The sequence below is a fragment of the Coregonus lavaretus genome (assembly GCF_964263955.1).
Source record: "Coregonus lavaretus genome assembly, chromosome: 23".
In the NCBI taxonomy this organism is placed as follows: Eukaryota; Metazoa; Chordata; class Actinopteri; order Salmoniformes; family Salmonidae; genus Coregonus; species Coregonus lavaretus.
Window position 1 is genome coordinate 11,027,550 of NC_140010.1, and position 18,868 is coordinate 11,046,417.

An 18,868-nucleotide genomic window follows, 5' to 3' on the forward strand; every position below is an offset into this window, starting at 1 on the left:
CTTTAAGAGTGTGCTCCTAATCTCAGCTCGTTACCTGTATAAAAGACACCTGGGAGCCAGAAATGTTTCTGATTGAGAGGGGGTCAAATACTTATTTCCCTCATTAAAATGCAAATCAATTTATAACATTTTTTACATGCGTTTTTCTGGATTTTTTTGTTGTTATTCTGTCTCTCACTGTTCAAATAAACCTACCATTAAAATTATAGACTGATAATTTCTTTGTCAGTTGGCAAACGTACAAAATCAGCAGGGGATCCAATACTTTTTTCCCTCACTGTAACATGCGCATTTTGACCTAATCCAGGAAGTGTTGTTGCAGGTTATCTCAGTGCTGCCTCCTCTCATTGCGTAACTCAAGTTGAAGGCCGACCGGGGTAATGCAGGATGCCATTATCAACAAAATTATCCTTATAACTTCGGTTTGTGATTTAAAAACAATCAGTTCAAGGACATACACAACAGTTCAAAAGTTTGGGGTCACTTAGAAATGTCCTTGTTTTCGAAAGAAAAGCAATTATTTTGTCAACTGGCAGCTTCATTAAATAGTACCCGCAAAACACCAGTCTCAACGTCAACAGTGAAGAGGCGACTCCGGGATGCTGACCTTCTAGGCAGAGTTGCAAAGAAAAAGCCATATCTCAGACTGGCCAATAAAAAGAAAAGATTAAGATGGGCAGTCTGAGATATGGCATTTTCTTTGCAACTCTGCCTAGAAGGTCAGCATCCCGGAATCGCCTCTTCACTGTTGACGTTGACACTGGTGTTTTGCGGGTACTATTTAATGAAGCTGCCAGTTGAGGACCTGTGAGGCGTCTGTTTCTCAAACTAGACACTCTAATGTATTTGTCCTCTTGCTCAGTTGTCCACCGGGGCCTCCCACTTCTCTTTCTATTCTGGTTAGAGCCAGTTTGCGCTGTTCTGTGAAGGGAGTAGTACACAGCGTTGTACGAGATCTTCAGTTTCTTGGCAATTTCTCGCATGGAATAGCCTTCATTTCTCAGAACAAGAATAGACTGACGAGTTTCAGAATAAAGTTTTTTGTTTCTGGCCATTTTGAGCCTGTAATCGAACCCACAATTGCTGATGCTCCAGATACTCAACTAGTCTCAAGAAGGCCAGATTTATTGCTTATTTAATCAGCACAACAGTTTTCAGCTGTGCTAACATAATTGCAAAAGGGTTTTCTAATGATCAATTAGCCTTTTAAATTGATTAACTTGGATTAGCAAACACAACATGCCATTGGAACACAGGACTGATGGTTGCTGATAATGGGCCTCTGTATGCCTATGTAGATATTCCATACAAAATCAGCCGTTTCCAGCTACAATAGCCATTTACAACATTAACAATGTCTACACTGTATTTCTGATCAATTTTATGTTATTTTAATGGACAGAAAAATTGCTTTTCTTTCGAAAACAAGGACATTTCTAAGTGACCCCAAACTTTTGAATGGTAGTGTACATCTGGTGTATTAGAAGCAACTATTGGTACCATCATTGTCTTCAATTTGTATTTTTACACGAAGATTGACCACGAAGATTGTCATTTTTCCATTCACTATAATGGGGGATCCTATTTTCTGCAAACAATGCCTGCAGTACCGCGGTTGACCTTGATCTTCTGTGGCTTCAATGAGAGGGGACATTCTCCCCTGCTTTAGGCACAACTAAAATAACTTCTCCTTATCTCTATTTGTAGGTCACAGTTTTGTTCAATGCCAATGAGAATCTGTGCACTGCAACAAATTACAGAGGATCCTACAAGGAAGTAGTTCATGTAAACCAAAAGTCACAGAAAGTCCTGTATGTCACTGTCATTCCCATGAAGCCAGGCAGACACCAAATCACTGTAACGGCCCGGAGCGAGCATTATAGAGATGGCATAGAGAAACATCTTCTTGTTGTGGTGAGGCTGCCTGCACTTGCTCATGATGCTCACAGTGTAGTTAAGGACACATAAAGGGGGTCTTTAATATGGTTCTCGCTCTCTCCCTTTCTTCCCATATAATAGCCAGAGGGAGTGGAGATGACCAAACTAGAGAAATGGATTTTGGAACCAAGTTTTCTGAATGGTTTGGATCAAAACAGCTGTTGTACTCTCCATTAGATCTTGAAAAATAACATGGCTTAAAGGAGTAGTTCAGGATTTTACAACTTGATGATAGATGGTTCCTCACCTTGAAAGTATTCTATGAGCCAGGAGAAACTGTAATCCATGGTTCGGTTTTCTTTAAACAGCCACTACAAACTTCAATCAATGGAAGTATGGCCAATGTATGTTTTTATATTAAAATGGCCATATCACCTTTAAGTAAGATGAAACCAAATATGGAGTTGATTTGAGTTGATTTCAGGCGATTTGGTCTGGGAATAAAAACATGCTCAAATGCCTCCATCACATCCATTGATTGTTAGCTTGTGGTGGCTAAATTTAACAGAAGTTTGAAGTGGCTGTTTAAAGAAAACCGAACCATGGATTACAGTTTCTCCTGGCCCATAGACTACATTCAGGGTGAGGATCCATCTAACATCAAGTTGTAAAATCCTGAACCACTTTCAAATGTATAAAGGCTATTGTGTAAAATATGCCAGAATGTCCTGAGATTTCACAGAGGCCTAAATCTATGTTATCAACAACATTGGTGGGTTCGTTTCCCACGGGGGGCCAGTATGAAAATGTATGCACTCACTAACTGTAAGTCGCTCTGGATAAGAGCGTCTGCTAAATGACTAAAATGTAAATGTAAAATTGGTTGATATTATGTAGGTGTGAACATATAATTGGTTATTTTTGTGTTGTTCCCACTCAAATGAAACAGGGAAGCAGACAGGAGAAGTTTACATTAACCTGAGGAACAGGCTTCCAGACACAGATTCAAGTACTTCCATCACTATAGAAGGTATCCTCAACCTAACAGATTGCTTATTCTAATAATAATAATAATAATAATAATAAAAGTGTGTTGTGCCTACTATATATTTAAAAGAAAACATTAATGAAACAATCCAATAGTTTTTGATGTATTGCTGTCAGTGTGTAGCCTGGTGGAACCAGCCTCATCGCTGCGTTCACCATTCTGTTTCCCTTCATGTATCAGTCTAGCCTTCCTCCAATAGATGGGGATTTGGAATAAGTCAGAAAATGACCGGTCAAATCACCATCCTCTCAAAAGCAATGGGTGGGTTTAGGACAAAATGCCACATGGCCAAACACTGTGCTTTGAATTAGGCCATCCTCTGATTGGTTGAAGGTGATCCAATTGCAGACAAGTACGTTTTGAATAATGCCCCTCATTACAGACGTTGGCTCAAAACAGACGTAGGCCAGACTGATATGTGAAGTGAAATAGAGTGGTGAACGCAGCGATCAGTCCGGTTCTACCAGGCCCAGTGTACATATGACAAAATAATGTACATGTGGGCTAATAAGCATAATCCGGCATAGCCTGCATATCGGGGAAACCTGATCAATTGATTACAATTGTGTAGCTAGCATGAACAGTGTCAAATAGATTACAGTATTAGGAATTTGCCTTTCTAAAACAAGAAAACATACAAATTCAATATGTTGTCTTGGATTAGGGGAGTCCCTGGCAGATACAGTGATTAACTCCATTGGTGGCGCAGTACTGAGTAAACTCATTGTGATGCCGAGTGGCTGTGTAGAGCAGAACTTGGTTTCAATGACTGCCCCCATCATCGCCACACACTACCTGGACCACACCAATGCCTGGGAGGAGGTGGGAGTGGATAAAAGAGCTAAGGCCCTTGAATATGTAAAGATAGGTAAATATACTGTACTATAGAGGTATCACCTGCTTTCTTTGGTGGACGTGTAAATGTTATACTCCTGAAAGGGGGAAATATATAAATAAATTACACGGAGATGTAGCTTCGGCTTCAAGTCACTTGTAATGAGTGAGCCGGGAAGCCCTGTGCGCTCCTATAGGAATTCCTAGGTATAACCAATCGAACTCAGATCAGACATCAATTGAGTACACAGATCATATTATCAACATTCAGATAAATGAATAGCTTATTACTTACTGGTACACATTATGATTCTGTATTATTATTTCATAATTATTAAGGCACTTTTAATTCTATCACATATGATCAAATGTCCTTTTCACTTCCTCTCTTTCTCTAAATTTCTCCCCCACTCTCTCATGTTGTTGTTTTCAATAGGCTATGAAAATCACCTTGGTTACAGAAACTCTGATGACACATATCCTCCATACAAAGGGGGCCAAACACCAAGCACATGGTAAGTGAATTGATCAGTTACTCATCAATCTCAGTCTCCTCCCACTGGGCCTTTTAGATTCTTAAAGTAATGAAAATCAACCCTATGGATAATCACATTTTAAAACTACACTATTTTAAGAATGTTCATAGAATACAATTTAGTTCTTACCAACTGAGCCACACAGGACTGCTTACATCAGACTTCCTGTATGATATGACTTGTCAGGCTCCAGAATAGACATCACTGTGTCTTGGTCCCCAGGGTGACAGCTTACACTGCCAAGGTGTTTGTAATGGTGCATGAGTTTGGGAACGTGGAGGATATGAGAGTGTGCAAACCTTTGGAGTTCCTTGTAAAAAAACAGAACTCTGCAGGAATTTTTAAAGAAGGTGCTCCAATCAAAAGTTGGAGGCTCACAGTAAAGTCTCATTTATACTTTTTGTCCACTGTTATAAATATTAAACTTAAAACTATGTCAATAAAAACATATTTGGTAAATCCCTTTTAAATGTACTATTTTTCCTGTAGCCATCTGTATATTTCAGGTTATGTAAGCACAAGTTGGTTCAAAAATATTGTACTATGTTCAAAGCTATAATTTCCTTCACTAAAATCTGTTCCTCAATCTCCACTCAGGGCGGGATAGATCAGGAAGGAGATGTGGCAACAACTGCATTTGTTCTGATTGCCATGCAAGAGACCCTCGGGATCTGTCAGGATAGAGTCACGGTAAATTCAGATAAATACCTTTAAAGGGATGCATTGTTGATGGTTTCAGTAGCCTACGTTTTGACTTAATTAGCAAAAAATTAGATCCGTTTTTTTCTGCAGTGGACAATTGAGGCTAAGCTGTACTAGTTGGGTATACGGTAGCATCAGTGAAGACTAGTGTGCTGCTCAGTAATGTGGACCACTATTCTGCATAGAGTATGGAATTGTGGTTATTGTTACAGTGTTAATATTAAGAGGTCAAACTGTTAACAAATTATTTGTCTCATTATGGTGTCAATTATTTGTCTCATTATGGTGTCACTCTTCTCCTGTGTGTGTGTGTTTCTCATAGGGCCTAGATGGAGCCATGAAGAAAGCCTCAGATTACTTATTGAATGCACTTCCCGCTCAATCCAGTTCCTACTCTGTAGCCATATCTTCCTATGCCCTGGCACTGACTAAAAAAGATGAATGGAAAGATAAACTCTTAAAAGAATTAGATAGAACAAGCACAGGTAATCTTTTCAGTGCTAATGTTGTTGTGTTTCTTTCATCCATTGTTTCCCCAGTTATCTCTTAAAGCCATTTTACTGTGTTCTCTCAAATACACTGAGTGTACAAAACATTAAGAATACCTGCTCTTTACATTACATAGACTGACCAGGTGAATCCAGGTGAAAGCTATGATCCCTTATTGCTGTCACTTGTTAAATCCATTTCAATCAGTGTAGGATTTTTGAATGGGCAAGACAAAATATTTAAGTGCCCCTGAATGGGGTATGGTAGTAGGTGCCAGGTGCACTGGTTTGAGTGTGTCTAGATCTGCAACGCTGCTGGGCTTTTCAGGCTCAACAGTTTCCAGTGTGTATCAAGAATGGTCCACCACCCAAGTACATCCAGCCAACTTGACACAACCATGGGAAGCATTGGAGTCAACATGGGCCAGCATTCCTATAGAACGCTTTCGACACCTTGTAGTCCATGCCCCGTCGAATTGAGGCTGTTCTAAGGGCAAAACAGGGTGCAGGTCGATATTAGGAATATTATTCTTATTAGATATTAGTATTTTGTCTGTAATGTCTTTTTTGTTATGTGTCGGACCCCAGTAAGACTAGCTGTCGCCATTGGCATCGGCTAACAGGGATCCTAATGAGTCAAATTCTTATTTCTTTGACACTAAATCTCTCTCTGTTAGTTCTTTTTTCTGTATCTATCAGACTTTCACCCTGTACCTCTCTCTATCCATCTTTCCTCAGAGGGCACTCATTGGGGTGGAAATGATAATAAAGGGGTGGAGGCAACAGGATATGCACTTTTGGCCCTCGTGACACTGGGTGAGCTTAAGAGAGCAGAGGCTGTGAGTGACTGGCTTGTGGCCAAGGGTCGAACAAATGGCCAATTTGGAAACACACAGGTAACAACACAATATGGACAGAAAATGGTACTACTCATGAAAGTAAACGTAGTCTGTCATTTCAATGGTTTACGCTCCTGTCTCCCTCATCCCCACCCCACTCCCTTCTGTCCCCCTTACTTGCTTCATGTTTCTCTCTCTAGTGCACCATAGTGGTGTTCCAGGCCCTTTCTCTGTTCCAGAAACAGATGCCCACCCCCCCGGGTAATAATATGAGTGTAAGCCTGTCTGTCAGCAGCCCTGTCCGCACGGCCCAAAGCAGCTCTATCAAATGGAATTTAGACCAGAGCTTCAGGTTTCTGTCACGATCTGAAAGGGTGAGTTACATTGGACTAGCAAACCAATTTGAACAACACAGGCAAATATGGTGTAGTGGCTTTTGCATTCTAGTGGCTTTATTTTATATGCACTTGATTACTGCAGATACCACAGCTGACGGATTTCACTTTTGAAGCAAAGGGGTCAGGGAAAGCAACATTAAAGGTATGTGGATCATTCCAGCTGTATTTGGATATTTGTGCACAATAAACATTTCAGTTAATGTAGTATACTAATATGATCAATGTGTTTGAATATTCTTCCCATACTCATTATAAAATGATATCTACGACATACTGTAAGAATTCTGATACCTTCATCATTCTGCTCTTTTCAGGTCCTGACGACATACTACGCCAGGCTTGTGAAAGAGCAGTCAGTTTGCAAAGGATTTCAAATGAGCCATTCAATAGAAAAGATCAGTATGTTCCAGTTTTTCTGAAGAAAGATTTACTCAACCCATTTTGTCCAAGTGTCTTTATGTTATCGCTGTTCTTTGATCATATATTTTACTTACAACCCTTTTTTGCCAGTGCATTTTGGATGTAACTGCTCTGTGTCTTTCAGATGACCCAAAGGCTCTAGACGGTGTTATCGGTGTCTACAAACTGACCATATGTGTTAGGTGAGAACTAAGGGAAGTTACAGTATACAGTACCAGTCAAAAGTTTGGACACACCTACTCATTCAAGGGTTTTTCTTTATTTTTACTATTTTCTACATTGTAGAATAATAGTGAAGACATCAAAACAATGAAATAACACATATGGAATTGTGTAGTAACCAAAAAAGTGTTAAACAAATCAAAATATATTTTAGATTCTTCAAAGTAGCCACCCTTTGCCTTGATGACAGCTTTGCACACGCTTGGCTTTCTCTCAACCAGCTTCACCTGGAATGCTTTTCCAACAGTCTTGAAGGAGTTCCCACATATGCTGAGCACTTGTTGGCTGCTTTTCCTTCACTCTGCGGTCCAACTCATCCCAAACCATCTCAATTGGGTTGGGGTCAGGTGATTGTGGAGGCCAGGTCATCTGATGCAGCACTCCATCACTCTCCTTCTTGGTCAAATAGCCCTTACACAGCCTGGAGGTGTGTTGGGTCATTGTCCTGTTGAAAAACAAATGATAGTCCCACTAAGCGCAAACCAGATGGGATGGCATATCGCTGCAGAATGCTGTGGTAGCCATGCTGGTTAAGTGTGCCTTGAATTCTAAATAAATCCCTGACAGTGTCACCAGCAAAGCACCATCACAGCTCCTCCTCCATGCTTCACGTGGGAACAACACATGTAGAGATCATCCGTTCACCTACTCTGCGTCTCACAAAGAGACGGTGGTTGGAACCAAAAATCTCACATTTGGACTTATCAGACCAAAGGACAGATTTCCACTGGTCTAATTCCCATTGTTCATGTTTCTTGGCCCAAGCAAGTCTCTTCTTCTTATTAGTGTCCTTTAGTAGTGGTTTCTTTGCAGCAATTCGACCATGAAGGCCTGATTCACACAGTCTGCTCTGAACAGTTGATGTTGAGATGTGTCTGTTACTTGAACTCTGTGAAGCATTTATTTGGGCTGCAATTTCTGAGGCTGGTAACTCTAATGAACTTATCCTCTGCAGCAGAGGTAACTCTGGGTCTTCCTTTCCTGTGGCCGTCCTCATGAGAGCCAGTTTCATCATAGCGCTTGATGGTTTTTGCGACTGCACTTGAAGAAACTTTCAAAGTTCTTGACATTTTCCGTATTGACTGACGTTCATGTCTTAAAGTAATGATGGACTGTCGTTTCTCTTTGCTTATTTGAGCTGTTCTTGCCATAATATGGACTTGGTCTTTTACCAAATAGGGCTATCTTCTGTATAACACCCCTGCCTTGTCACATCACAACTAATTAACTTTTAACAAGGCACACCTGTTAATTGAAATGCATTCCAGGTGACTACCTCACGAAGCTGGTTGAGAGAATGCCAAGATTGTGCAAAGCTGTCAACAAAGCAAAGGGAGGCTACTTTGAAGATCCTCAAATATAAAATACATTTTGATTTGTTTAACACTTTTTTGGTTACTACAAGATTCCATATGTGTTATTTCATAGTTTTGATGTCTTCACTATTATTCTACAATGTAGAAAATAGTAAAAATAAAGAAAAACTCTGGAAAGAGTAGGTGTGTCCAATCTTTTGACTGGTAGTGTACATGCATGTACATGTGAATGATATGATCCTGTTATGTTTGCAGACAGTAGAGAGGAAAACTACATAAATACACATTTATCTGCAGCTACATACAACATATAGGAAACCTCTCATAGATTGAGATAACACAGATATTTGAGGATCTCAGATGTTCCCTTGTTGTTCCCTTGTGCACATGCTTACAGTATGTATTGTGGTAGAAGTTTTGGAAGTGACTGATAGGTATAGAAGTACTGTATGTAGATGTATTTGCAGTAGTGTTGGTGGTGTGTAAGATCTTTAATTAACATATTAAATATGTATCTCTCGCTCTAAATGTAGGCCTCTTGAAGGGACCTCCAACAAGATGGCCATTCTGGATGTATCTCTTCCTTCAGGTTTTGTGCCTGACTATACAAGTCTTAATGAGGTACAGTCATCAAAACAAAGTAGCAGTATATAGAAAGAATCCTTTTCACGTTTAGTATCTACAGTATATACAATAAAAGGATGCACTCCTTCACTAATTGATCATGGAACCCTGAGCTACAGAACATTCCATATTTTTCTGTGTTTGTAGTTGATGGCTCGCAAGGACAAGCTGATTCACTTCTACAAACTGGACAAGGAGCTTTCTGATAAAGGATCTCTCATTATTCACATATACGATGTAAGTAATTGGGAAACCTATTGAGAACACTGGCAGAGGTAGAGAGTAAGGGGCATTCTAAGTTAGATAAAAACATTTTTTTTTTAATATTCCTTCCTTCTTTTTAAAACAACCTGCGTTACAACAACAAACCTTTACCATCTCTGAATTAGAGTGACTCTTTGGAGCTGGCCTCAAGCCTTTTATTATTTTGTCCCAGACTTGCAGTAAAAACAGGTTGTTCCCCAGATAGTAGGGCTTTACACTAAGAAAGCGCCATAGAGCATTATGTATGTAAAAATGTGATGTATTGGCGTGCAGGTTGGAAGGTACAGGTTACTTGACCAGGAAAAACACTGGGCCCAAAGGTAAGACAAGTTTTTCCTGACCATGTGAACTGATCAGGCGAAAACCATAGCCAATACACTGAGTGTACAAAACATTATGAACGCCTGCTCTTTCCATGACAGACTGCCCAGGTGAATCCAGGTGAAAGCTATGATCCCTTATTGATGTCACTTGTTAAATTCACTTCAGTCAGTGTAGACGAAGGGGAGGAGACAGGTTAAAGAATGATTTTTAAGCCTTGAGACAATATTAGGAAGGTGTTCTTAATATTTTGTACAGTCAGTGTATGTATTTTTTCCCATTCTCTTCAGCTATCTCCTAGTCCTAACTCTGATTACTGCGTACCAGTGACTCTGTATCAAGAATTTACTGTGCGCCTCCTACAGCCTTCTTCAGTGAAGGTGTATTCCTATTACGAATCAGGTAAGATCCTTTCAAGGTTGTCCTTGGTTCGGCCCACCATTGGTTTGGGAGTTCAACAAAACAGTTTTAAAAAATGCTCTCAATTTCTATTTAAAGTGCTTGTGTCCAACCACTTATGTATCTTTATATTCCCACTTTTTATAAAAACACTAAGTTGACTGTGTGCCCCACCAGTCAAAAACCTGGTATGTGCGGCTACTTTCCACTGCACTGATAGGGGACTTTTGCGTCACCTGGAATTTATGTAAAAAATCTTTATTTACAGCATCAATGTGTCATTTGAGTCTGATGTAAAATTTAGACTGTACAATTATTAAAGGTGCACTATGCAGAAATCGCTCTGCCATTTCGTGGTTGTTAAAATTCTAATAGTTTGCCTAATTTCTGTTTATGTGACAAAATATGTAAGTATAGTGTAGAGAATCATTATACCATCTAAACCTCTGTGAAATATATTTTACATAACCACAAATATTGTATTTTCAACTGTTTGAAGCTGGTGTACAAAACTGAATTTGGTTGGGTCACCCAAAAAGTTACATATTGTAGCTTTAATAAGACGCTTTCACTTATAGTCGTACAGCTCAGCAACAGATATGGAACCCTAACAATATTCACAGAATGATATTCCTCTGTGTTTCAGAGAAGAGCTGCACCGATTTCTACAGCCCCTTTAAGAATAGCACAGACGAGGACGTTATCTGCAGCAAGAATGGGTGTGCGTGCATTGACAGTAAGACGCTTGCTTCATACCGCAACTGTATATTGCTGGATATTTCAGGGATTCAGGGATCTACTTTAAGATAACTATTGAGTGGCCATTGCTTAGCTTTACAACTGTACATAGTAAATTTGCAACATAAATCATTACTACAACAACAACAAAAATGAAGCCATTCATTATTTTTATAGTTTAATAAATTTCACAATGGTGATTATTTTGCTTTTGTAGTATGCACATGTACTATGTTTTCACTTCGTGTTTAGCATATCTGCCTAAGCTTTACTTTTATGTTGCCTGCTTATCGGTTCTCTTCAGCATTGGGCAACTCTATTGTTATCACCCAAACATTGTTTCCAACCTTCATTTTATCTGACAGAAAATTGTCCCTCCGTGAAGAAGACTGAGTCTTTAACAGCTTCTGACCGTGAAGAGGAAGCCTGCGTTGGGACTAACCCTGGTAAAACGGCACTCAAATTTCTCTGACTTTCAATAAACACTTCTGACACATACTACACCCATAGCCACGGGAAGTAGGGGTGCTGAGGGTGCTGCAGCACCCCCTGATTAATCACAATCATTTATAAAGGCCCAGTGTACTACTTTTTTTTACAAAAGTAGTACACTGGGCCTTTACTAGTCCTGTGTGAGTGTACCTAAATATCCGTCAACAGCGCAGGGAGAACAACATTCTCAACAGCAGCACCACCCCCCACCCCTATACATCTTCCCGCGGCCATGACTATACCTACAATACAATTGAGGGATAGCCACAGATGTATGTTTACCAAAAGATATTTGGTCAAACCCACTGATATTCACCCTGTTTTCCATCTGCAGTTTACAAAATTCAAGTAAAACATATTGAAGAGGATGAGACCACCCTGACCAAATATAAAATGGAGATTCAAAAGGCCTATAAACTTGGTAAATACTACAGTATTTTCCCAAAATCATTATTTGTGTTGCCTCTGAAAAAAAAGAAGTAAAAAGAGAGTGATAGAGGAATCATGTAATGGATGAATATGAATTTATTTGCTTATGCTGTCTTACAGGAAATGATTTAAAAGTGGTTGATAAAACGGAGAGAGATTTCTATGCCCACCGCATGTGCCAGACGTCTCTTGGTTTGAAGAAGGATAAATTGTATTTATTAATCGCCAAGCCAAAAGACATAATACTGGATGATGATGGCAGGTTAGGATCACAATTTGCAATTGTTCAAATGTATCTGTTTGATTTGTTTCTTACATTACATGCCACAGTTCATTTTTTATGAATGATTTGTTTGATTAAACCATTTCTGTTGTTTCTAAGTTATTCTTATATCCTGTCGGGAAACACATGGCTGGAAGAATTTGAATCTGGGGGAGAACAGGCGACATTCCTGAATGAGCTTGAGACTTCTGGCTGCAGCACTTGAACACAGTGATCCAGTTTGCTGGTGCATCCCACATCTGTGCATGCAGATGACCCAGACAGTTAACTTACCTAACTTTGAGACATGATGTTTATCCTATATATGTAGGCCTATGCAAAATACTTTAAATTAAACTGAAATGTCACATTATTATCACAAACATATGTCCTTGTTTTACTTGGTGATCACAATTTATGACATGGTCAGTAGGCTACAAATTATTTTGTTGATCACCTGAAGTCATGTGTCCTTATGGTGTCATACACCAGTCAATCCATTTGCACTGTGGGTGTCAATCAATTTGCTGTGTGCAGTTCACAACCATTTTCTGGATTTTCAACTGCGTGAATGGCGAAAGGGCGGGCCAGCAAGGTGAGTTATGCCGCGTTCACGTGCTAGTCGGAACTAGGAAACTGTAGTTATTCAAACGGAGTCTGGTGCTCTCTAATGTGTGGATAGGCCACTGGGAGTAAACGGATACCGGACTGCACTCTGGTCAAAGAGTGATGACAGACACAGAAGCCCAGTCTAGGAGATGAAACAGAGTATACATGTGGTCTGTGTACAGAGGGAAACAGGATAAAATAAATAGAAAATTACTACAATGTGAATCCAATAAACAATATTACATTTAACAGTAATGTCAGCAATCTCTATACACAATTTACAGTAAGAGAAAATGAACACACCATAATTCCTCTCACGAGAATTACCATTGCAGTTACACCAACTGGTAGGCTTTTTACATAATTGTGCAAATTGGTAAGAGAACTGGTGAAGAAAGTTACCCCTCTACATACACATTTCTTGTATTTACATATAACAATAACAACAGGAATATTATAAAAGTGAAATAAGTATTTGTTCTGACTTACATTTGGTCAAAAACATACAAATATCCCTGCAAATGAAAACGGTCTGATCTCCACGAAAGCCAACAGAACTGAGAAATAAATTTGGTTTGCCATGGTGAATAATCCAATAATAATTGGTAGGACACATGAGATTAAACATCAACGAGTTTACCGGAATCTCTAAATGAAAATACTGGCAGATCAATAAAATGTCCTTCTAGATCTCATTAAATTAAAATATCTAAGGGGCTTTTATACAGTTCAACCAGATAGCATGTTGAAAATGTCTGAGTTTCCTGGTTCCAACTAGCACGTGAACGCGGCATAACTCCAGGTGATCTGGTCCTGGAGACTGGCATAGGTCAACCAGCAACACTGATTAAACGAATGGTTGACTCTCCATTGATCAGTTGAATGGTCTACACAATGATTCGATGATTGTGAAGGTGGGTAGAAGCTGGCCTAGCAAAGTAGGCTAGTAAAGTAGCCTTCCGCCATTACACAGCCAAAGTGATTTTTTTCGCCTATTAGAAGCTGAAATCTTTGCTAACAACACCTCTACAGGCTACATGAAGCCTATGAAATCTAATCTATTCATCACATACACAGTTTACAGCGAGGGTAAAAGGTGCAGCAAAATCCTTATGTGCTAGCTCCTTCAATGCAGTACATTCATCAATAATCAATAATATCAATGAAAAGAGTCAAGTCAAAAATAACAAGTGGTAACGTTAGAAGTAAAAGAAGAGGTAATAATGGACTGCATGAATACGAAGTGGGTAGTGAAATCAATAGTAATATGCTGAAACCAGAGCTCTGTAGGCCTATATTATGACGTGATCATGTCTCCACCCTAACAGTCAGAGTCATTGTCCCAACGGCGGGAATGCAGGCAACAAGCTTCGGTCTGCATATTATGCCCATAGAAACGCATTGGGTTTGTTCAGGATAGATTTTGGCATGAGTGAGCCCACTCGCTTCGCCTCTTCCTCCTGCTGAAACTAGCGAGTGAAACAGCGCTCCTCTGTCTTACTATATGTAGGCCGTGTATCTGATGCTGTCTGGACAGAAAAAGTATGACATGCCATACTCCTTTTGTCCAGACAGCATCAGATACATAGTCTACACATACGGAGACAGAGGGGCGCTGTTTCGCTCGCTCGGATGCTTTATCTGAGATTGAGGCGTCATTCTGTCGGCTCGCCTCTCAGTCAAATAAATGATAAATATTTCAATATTTTATTTGGACGGGCAAGGAGGTACGGTAGGGCGGGCCAGGCCCCTAGGTGGTACCCATAAAGCCGGCCCTGTCTGTAGCTATCAGATTATGTCAACAATTGGGTAGGTAAAGTGTCTTATTGAACATGTTGAGAAGTACCAAATATATTGCTTATGTTGAAGAATTTACCGAAATTGTCTAAATCTATTCTGAATGCAACTTTCTTCTTTGTCGATAAAAAATACATGCACTTGGGGCCTCCCGACTACCCAAGGAGGCAAGAAAAACGGCACTTCTCCGACTTTTTCCCCTATAGTTAAGCGTCAGAAGATTGCCCTCAGCACTGAAACTGAGGCCTTCATATCTGGCGCGATTTCTGAGGCGTTAGCCAAGCAACAAAACTCTCTCAAAGATATGCTACAACTGGTGTTAGCTGAGGCGGTGGAACCATTCAATAGAAAACATCAAGATACTTTAGCGGCTGTTGAAGCTCTTACAATCGACGTTGAGAGAAGGATGAAAGTGATTGACAATCTGTCTACTAAAGTGGACAATCTGCAAAGTGAAAATAGGGAAAGCAAATGGAAAATCAACTGTTCTTCACAACTGGAGAAGATGCAGCTCAAAATGACTGAAATGGAGGACCGTTAACGTCGCTCAAATGTAAGATTAATTTATTTAAAAGAAGGAGACTAGACTGACGACCCCGTCGAATTCCTACAGAGAATGATCCCATCGCAATTACTCAGGACCTGGGACTAGTAATGCCTCAGACAGACCGAGGACGCCGATCTTCAAGGTCCTCTGGTACCACGACCGCCAAGCCAATCTACAAGGAGCCAGAGCAGCAGAACTCATTCACCACGCTGGTAAGGTACTGTGGTTTTTCCCTGACTACAGCAGGCACACCTCCCAACACCGCAAAGTCTTCAACGAGGTCTGGAACAAACTCAGACTGAGGGGCATCCAGTCATTCCTCGTCTATCCAGCAACGCTCCGGGGGAGAGCGCCTGTCATTCACCACAGCACAAGACGCCGAGGAGTGCCTGGCATCACTGGGAGAGGACAACCACGAGTGCCTGGCATCACTGGGAGAGGACAACCACGAGTGCCTGGCATCACTGGGAGAGGACAACCACGAGTGCCGCAGTGACCACACCGCTGGTCCTGTTTTTTAAAATGTATTTAACCTTTATTTAACTAGGCAAGTCAGTTAAGAACAAATTATTATTTACAATGACTGCCTACCCCGGCCAAACCCGGACGACGCTGGGCCAATTGTGTGCCGCCCTATGGGACTCCCAATCACGGCCAGATTGTGAGGAGGAAGGCTCAACAACGGGGCCATGCAAGCACCGGGGAAGCTATGGAATAAGTGAGCTGGTCAAGAGGATTTATCCACAACTCCAAGGAGTTTTGAGGAACATTTTATCTAATTACTTGTGATCATTATTGTGGGGTTCTATTTTCTTATAACTAGATGTGATGCCTATCTTAGAAAGAATACATTAATGATTAAACATAATAGGTTAGTGCTGTACTGATATAGATTGTTTAACATAACAAGCTGTGATTAATGTGAGGAACCGTTAGGGGGTAGGCTGAGACAGACTTGTGATTCACACACACACACTGCCTCTTTGTTAAACCGCTCAAGGACATGTGTTCTGCTACAAAGAAGAACAAACTATGTCTGAGGTTGCTGACTCGAGACAAGTTGTAAAGATAACAACTAATGCCCGGCAACAGTGAAGCGCCAAGGGGCTGGGACCAGCCTGTGCGCCATCGATAGGTTGGGTAAGTTTAAACCACACCCAGCCTCTACTCTGACAGGCTCAGCAGGGAGCAGGAACTATCTCTGTCAGAGTATTTAAAGAAGAACTTATAACAAAAGCTCAGTTCTCTGACTGCCCTGCGTGGTATTTCAGTGGGCCCGTATATACGAACATCATATTTACCATTCAAGTGTTTGCATTGAGTGGAGAGGGAGGACTGTTGTGTCCTAACCTGTCAGGGAGGAGAGGGATTCTTTGTTTTAATTGTTTTGATACATTTTGCAGGGTTATTGGGGTGGAATGGCAATCTGGGTTTTGTAATTTTATATATCATTTTAACCAACAATGGATATGTTTACTGTTTTTTTTCTGGAATATCTGGTTTACAATTATTTAGTTGGCAACTGAATAGTCATTTTATAGCTATCATAAGTTACTCTTCTCCCTCTTTATCCATCAAACTGGTGTTCACATCACCACAGATGGATCATGGCTAATTTAGTGATCATTTACTGTAATCTGGGGGGTTCTAATGAGCCAAATAAGCAAATTAAATGTCTTGACGTATTATATAGGAATATATTTGACATTGCTCTATTGCAAGATACACATCTTTTAGAGGGTGATGTCCGTAGACTTCAAAACAAATACTACAAACTGGCAGCTGCTTCCTGCTTTACATCTAAATCTAAGGGGGTGCTTATAATACATAAATGCAATCTACCCCTTATAATTGAAAGAAGTGGAAATGATAAACAGGGCAGATTTACTTACATTTGTATATATTTATGCTCCTAACTCATGTGACAAAGATTTTCTCCCTTCTGTAACCAGAAGCCTACTCAATTTATCGGATTATATGCTTATTATTGGAACTGACATGAATGTCATTATTGATTCTAAACTAGATAATAATATAATATGCCATTTAGCAGACGCTTTTATCCAAAGCGACTTACAGTCATGTGTGCATACATTTTTACGTATGGATAGATCTGGACCTTCTCATAGCTCATCACATGTGAATGCTTCCAATGCACTTAAACAATTTCTTAAAGATCTTAATCTTAATGACTGTTGGAGATTTCATAATCCCACAACTAAGGATTATACATGTTTTTCTGCTAGATTTAAGACTTTCTCAAAAATTGACTATGTTTTAACATCTATTGATATTACAGGTAACATGGAATTTATAAAAACATTCCCGGCCATTCTATCTGATTATAATCCCAATCTTTGTCAATTTCAAATATTCCCAATGAAAAAGCGTGCACTGAGATGGAGGTTTAATAATACTTTACTGCACAACTCTGACTTCATCTATCAGTTTAGATCCAATTTAAAATATTTTTTTGAAATCAATTACCACTCAGTGGAGGACTCAACTATGGTATGGTTAGCTGTAAAAGGTTTCATAAGAGGAAACACTACACATTTTTCCTCTAATTTACAGAAATTAAGACTTCAGAAAATCAGTGAATTAGAAAGTCATTGTAAAATGCTGGAAGACTCTCTCAAAAACAACTATTCCACAGAGAGAGAAATTGAGCTAAAAACAAGTAGACTGGAACTTAATGACCTGTTGCGACGTAGAGCAGAATTAATTATGCAGAGGGTGCGACACATTTACATTTTAGTCATTTAGCAGATGCTCTTATCCAGAGCGACTTACAGTTAGTGCATTAATCTTAAAATAGCTAGGTGGGACAACCACATACACTGTATCACAGGCATAGAAAGTACATTTTTCTTCAATAAAGTAGCGGCGCACAATTGGCCCAGCGTCGTCCAGGGTAGGGGAGGGAATGGCCGGCAGGGATGTAGCTCAGTTGGTAGAGCATGGCGTTTGCAACGCCAGGATTGTGGGTTCGATTCCCATGGGGGGCCAGTATGAAAAAATAATAATAATGTATGCACTAACTGTAAGTCGCTCTGGATAAGAGTGTCTGCTAAATGACTAAAATGTAAATGTAAGTAGAGTCAGAGCTAGAAAGGGGGGAGGGGGGGTCAAGTGCTGGTTCAGGTTATTCAGGTGAGGAGGAGGATTATTTAAGATACTGTTTGAAGAGGTAGAGTTTCAGATGTTTTCAGAAGGTGGGCAGGCACTCTGCTGTCCTAGTTTTAGGGGGAAGCTGGTTCCACAATTGGGGTGCCAGGACAGAGAAGAGCTTGGACTGGGCAGAGCGGGAGCTGCCCTCCCGTAGGGGTGGGAGGACCAAGAGACCTGAGGTGGCAGAACGGAGTGCTCGGGTTGGGGTGTAGGGTTTGAGCATAGCCTGAAGGAACAGTTGCACATTTTTGTGGAACAGTTTCATTTCAATAATGTTTTTGTTTCTCAAAATCATTGTCAGGTGGCTAATCATAAAAATTATAATTAAAATGATAAATTAAAATAAAGTTAAAATTCAACTAATGCGAGAGCACCAGCCTCTGCCATATGGACACATTGATACACCGAGATCTATTGGTGGCTAAAGAAATTAGCGCATGGAACTCATTGCCTATAGGCCAATAAATTCCATTGTCAACTAAGTCAAATAAAAAACATGATGAAAATTCAGATTCTTTCAGTCACATTCATCTT

General features: G+C 40.1%; 1 protein-coding gene across 1 annotated transcript in view; it reads left to right on the top strand.

The window, feature by feature from the left end:
- Positions 1-12,593, top strand: part of LOC311099092 (complement C3-like) — a 42,993-nt gene extending 30,400 nt beyond the window's left edge. The window contains exons 20-40 of the mRNA XM_084139721.1: positions 1,708-1,914; positions 2,020-2,080; positions 2,828-2,908; positions 3,591-3,794; positions 4,197-4,275; positions 4,519-4,675; positions 4,894-4,986; positions 5,321-5,483; positions 6,225-6,382; positions 6,526-6,699; positions 6,806-6,865; positions 7,038-7,122; positions 7,268-7,325; positions 9,215-9,302; positions 9,453-9,542; positions 10,181-10,292; positions 10,936-11,025; positions 11,393-11,473; positions 11,854-11,940; positions 12,069-12,210; positions 12,331-12,593. Coding sequence (XP_083995847.1) covers positions 1,708-1,914; positions 2,020-2,080; positions 2,828-2,908; positions 3,591-3,794; positions 4,197-4,275; positions 4,519-4,675; positions 4,894-4,986; positions 5,321-5,483; positions 6,225-6,382; positions 6,526-6,699; positions 6,806-6,865; positions 7,038-7,122; positions 7,268-7,325; positions 9,215-9,302; positions 9,453-9,542; positions 10,181-10,292; positions 10,936-11,025; positions 11,393-11,473; positions 11,854-11,940; positions 12,069-12,210; positions 12,331-12,436 — 2,376 coding nt within the window. The 3' untranslated portion in view covers positions 12,437-12,593. The remainder of the gene's footprint in view (positions 1-1,707; positions 1,915-2,019; positions 2,081-2,827; positions 2,909-3,590; positions 3,795-4,196; positions 4,276-4,518; positions 4,676-4,893; positions 4,987-5,320; positions 5,484-6,224; positions 6,383-6,525; positions 6,700-6,805; positions 6,866-7,037; positions 7,123-7,267; positions 7,326-9,214; positions 9,303-9,452; positions 9,543-10,180; positions 10,293-10,935; positions 11,026-11,392; positions 11,474-11,853; positions 11,941-12,068; positions 12,211-12,330) is intronic.
- Positions 12,594-18,868: the final 6,275 nt, after the last annotated feature.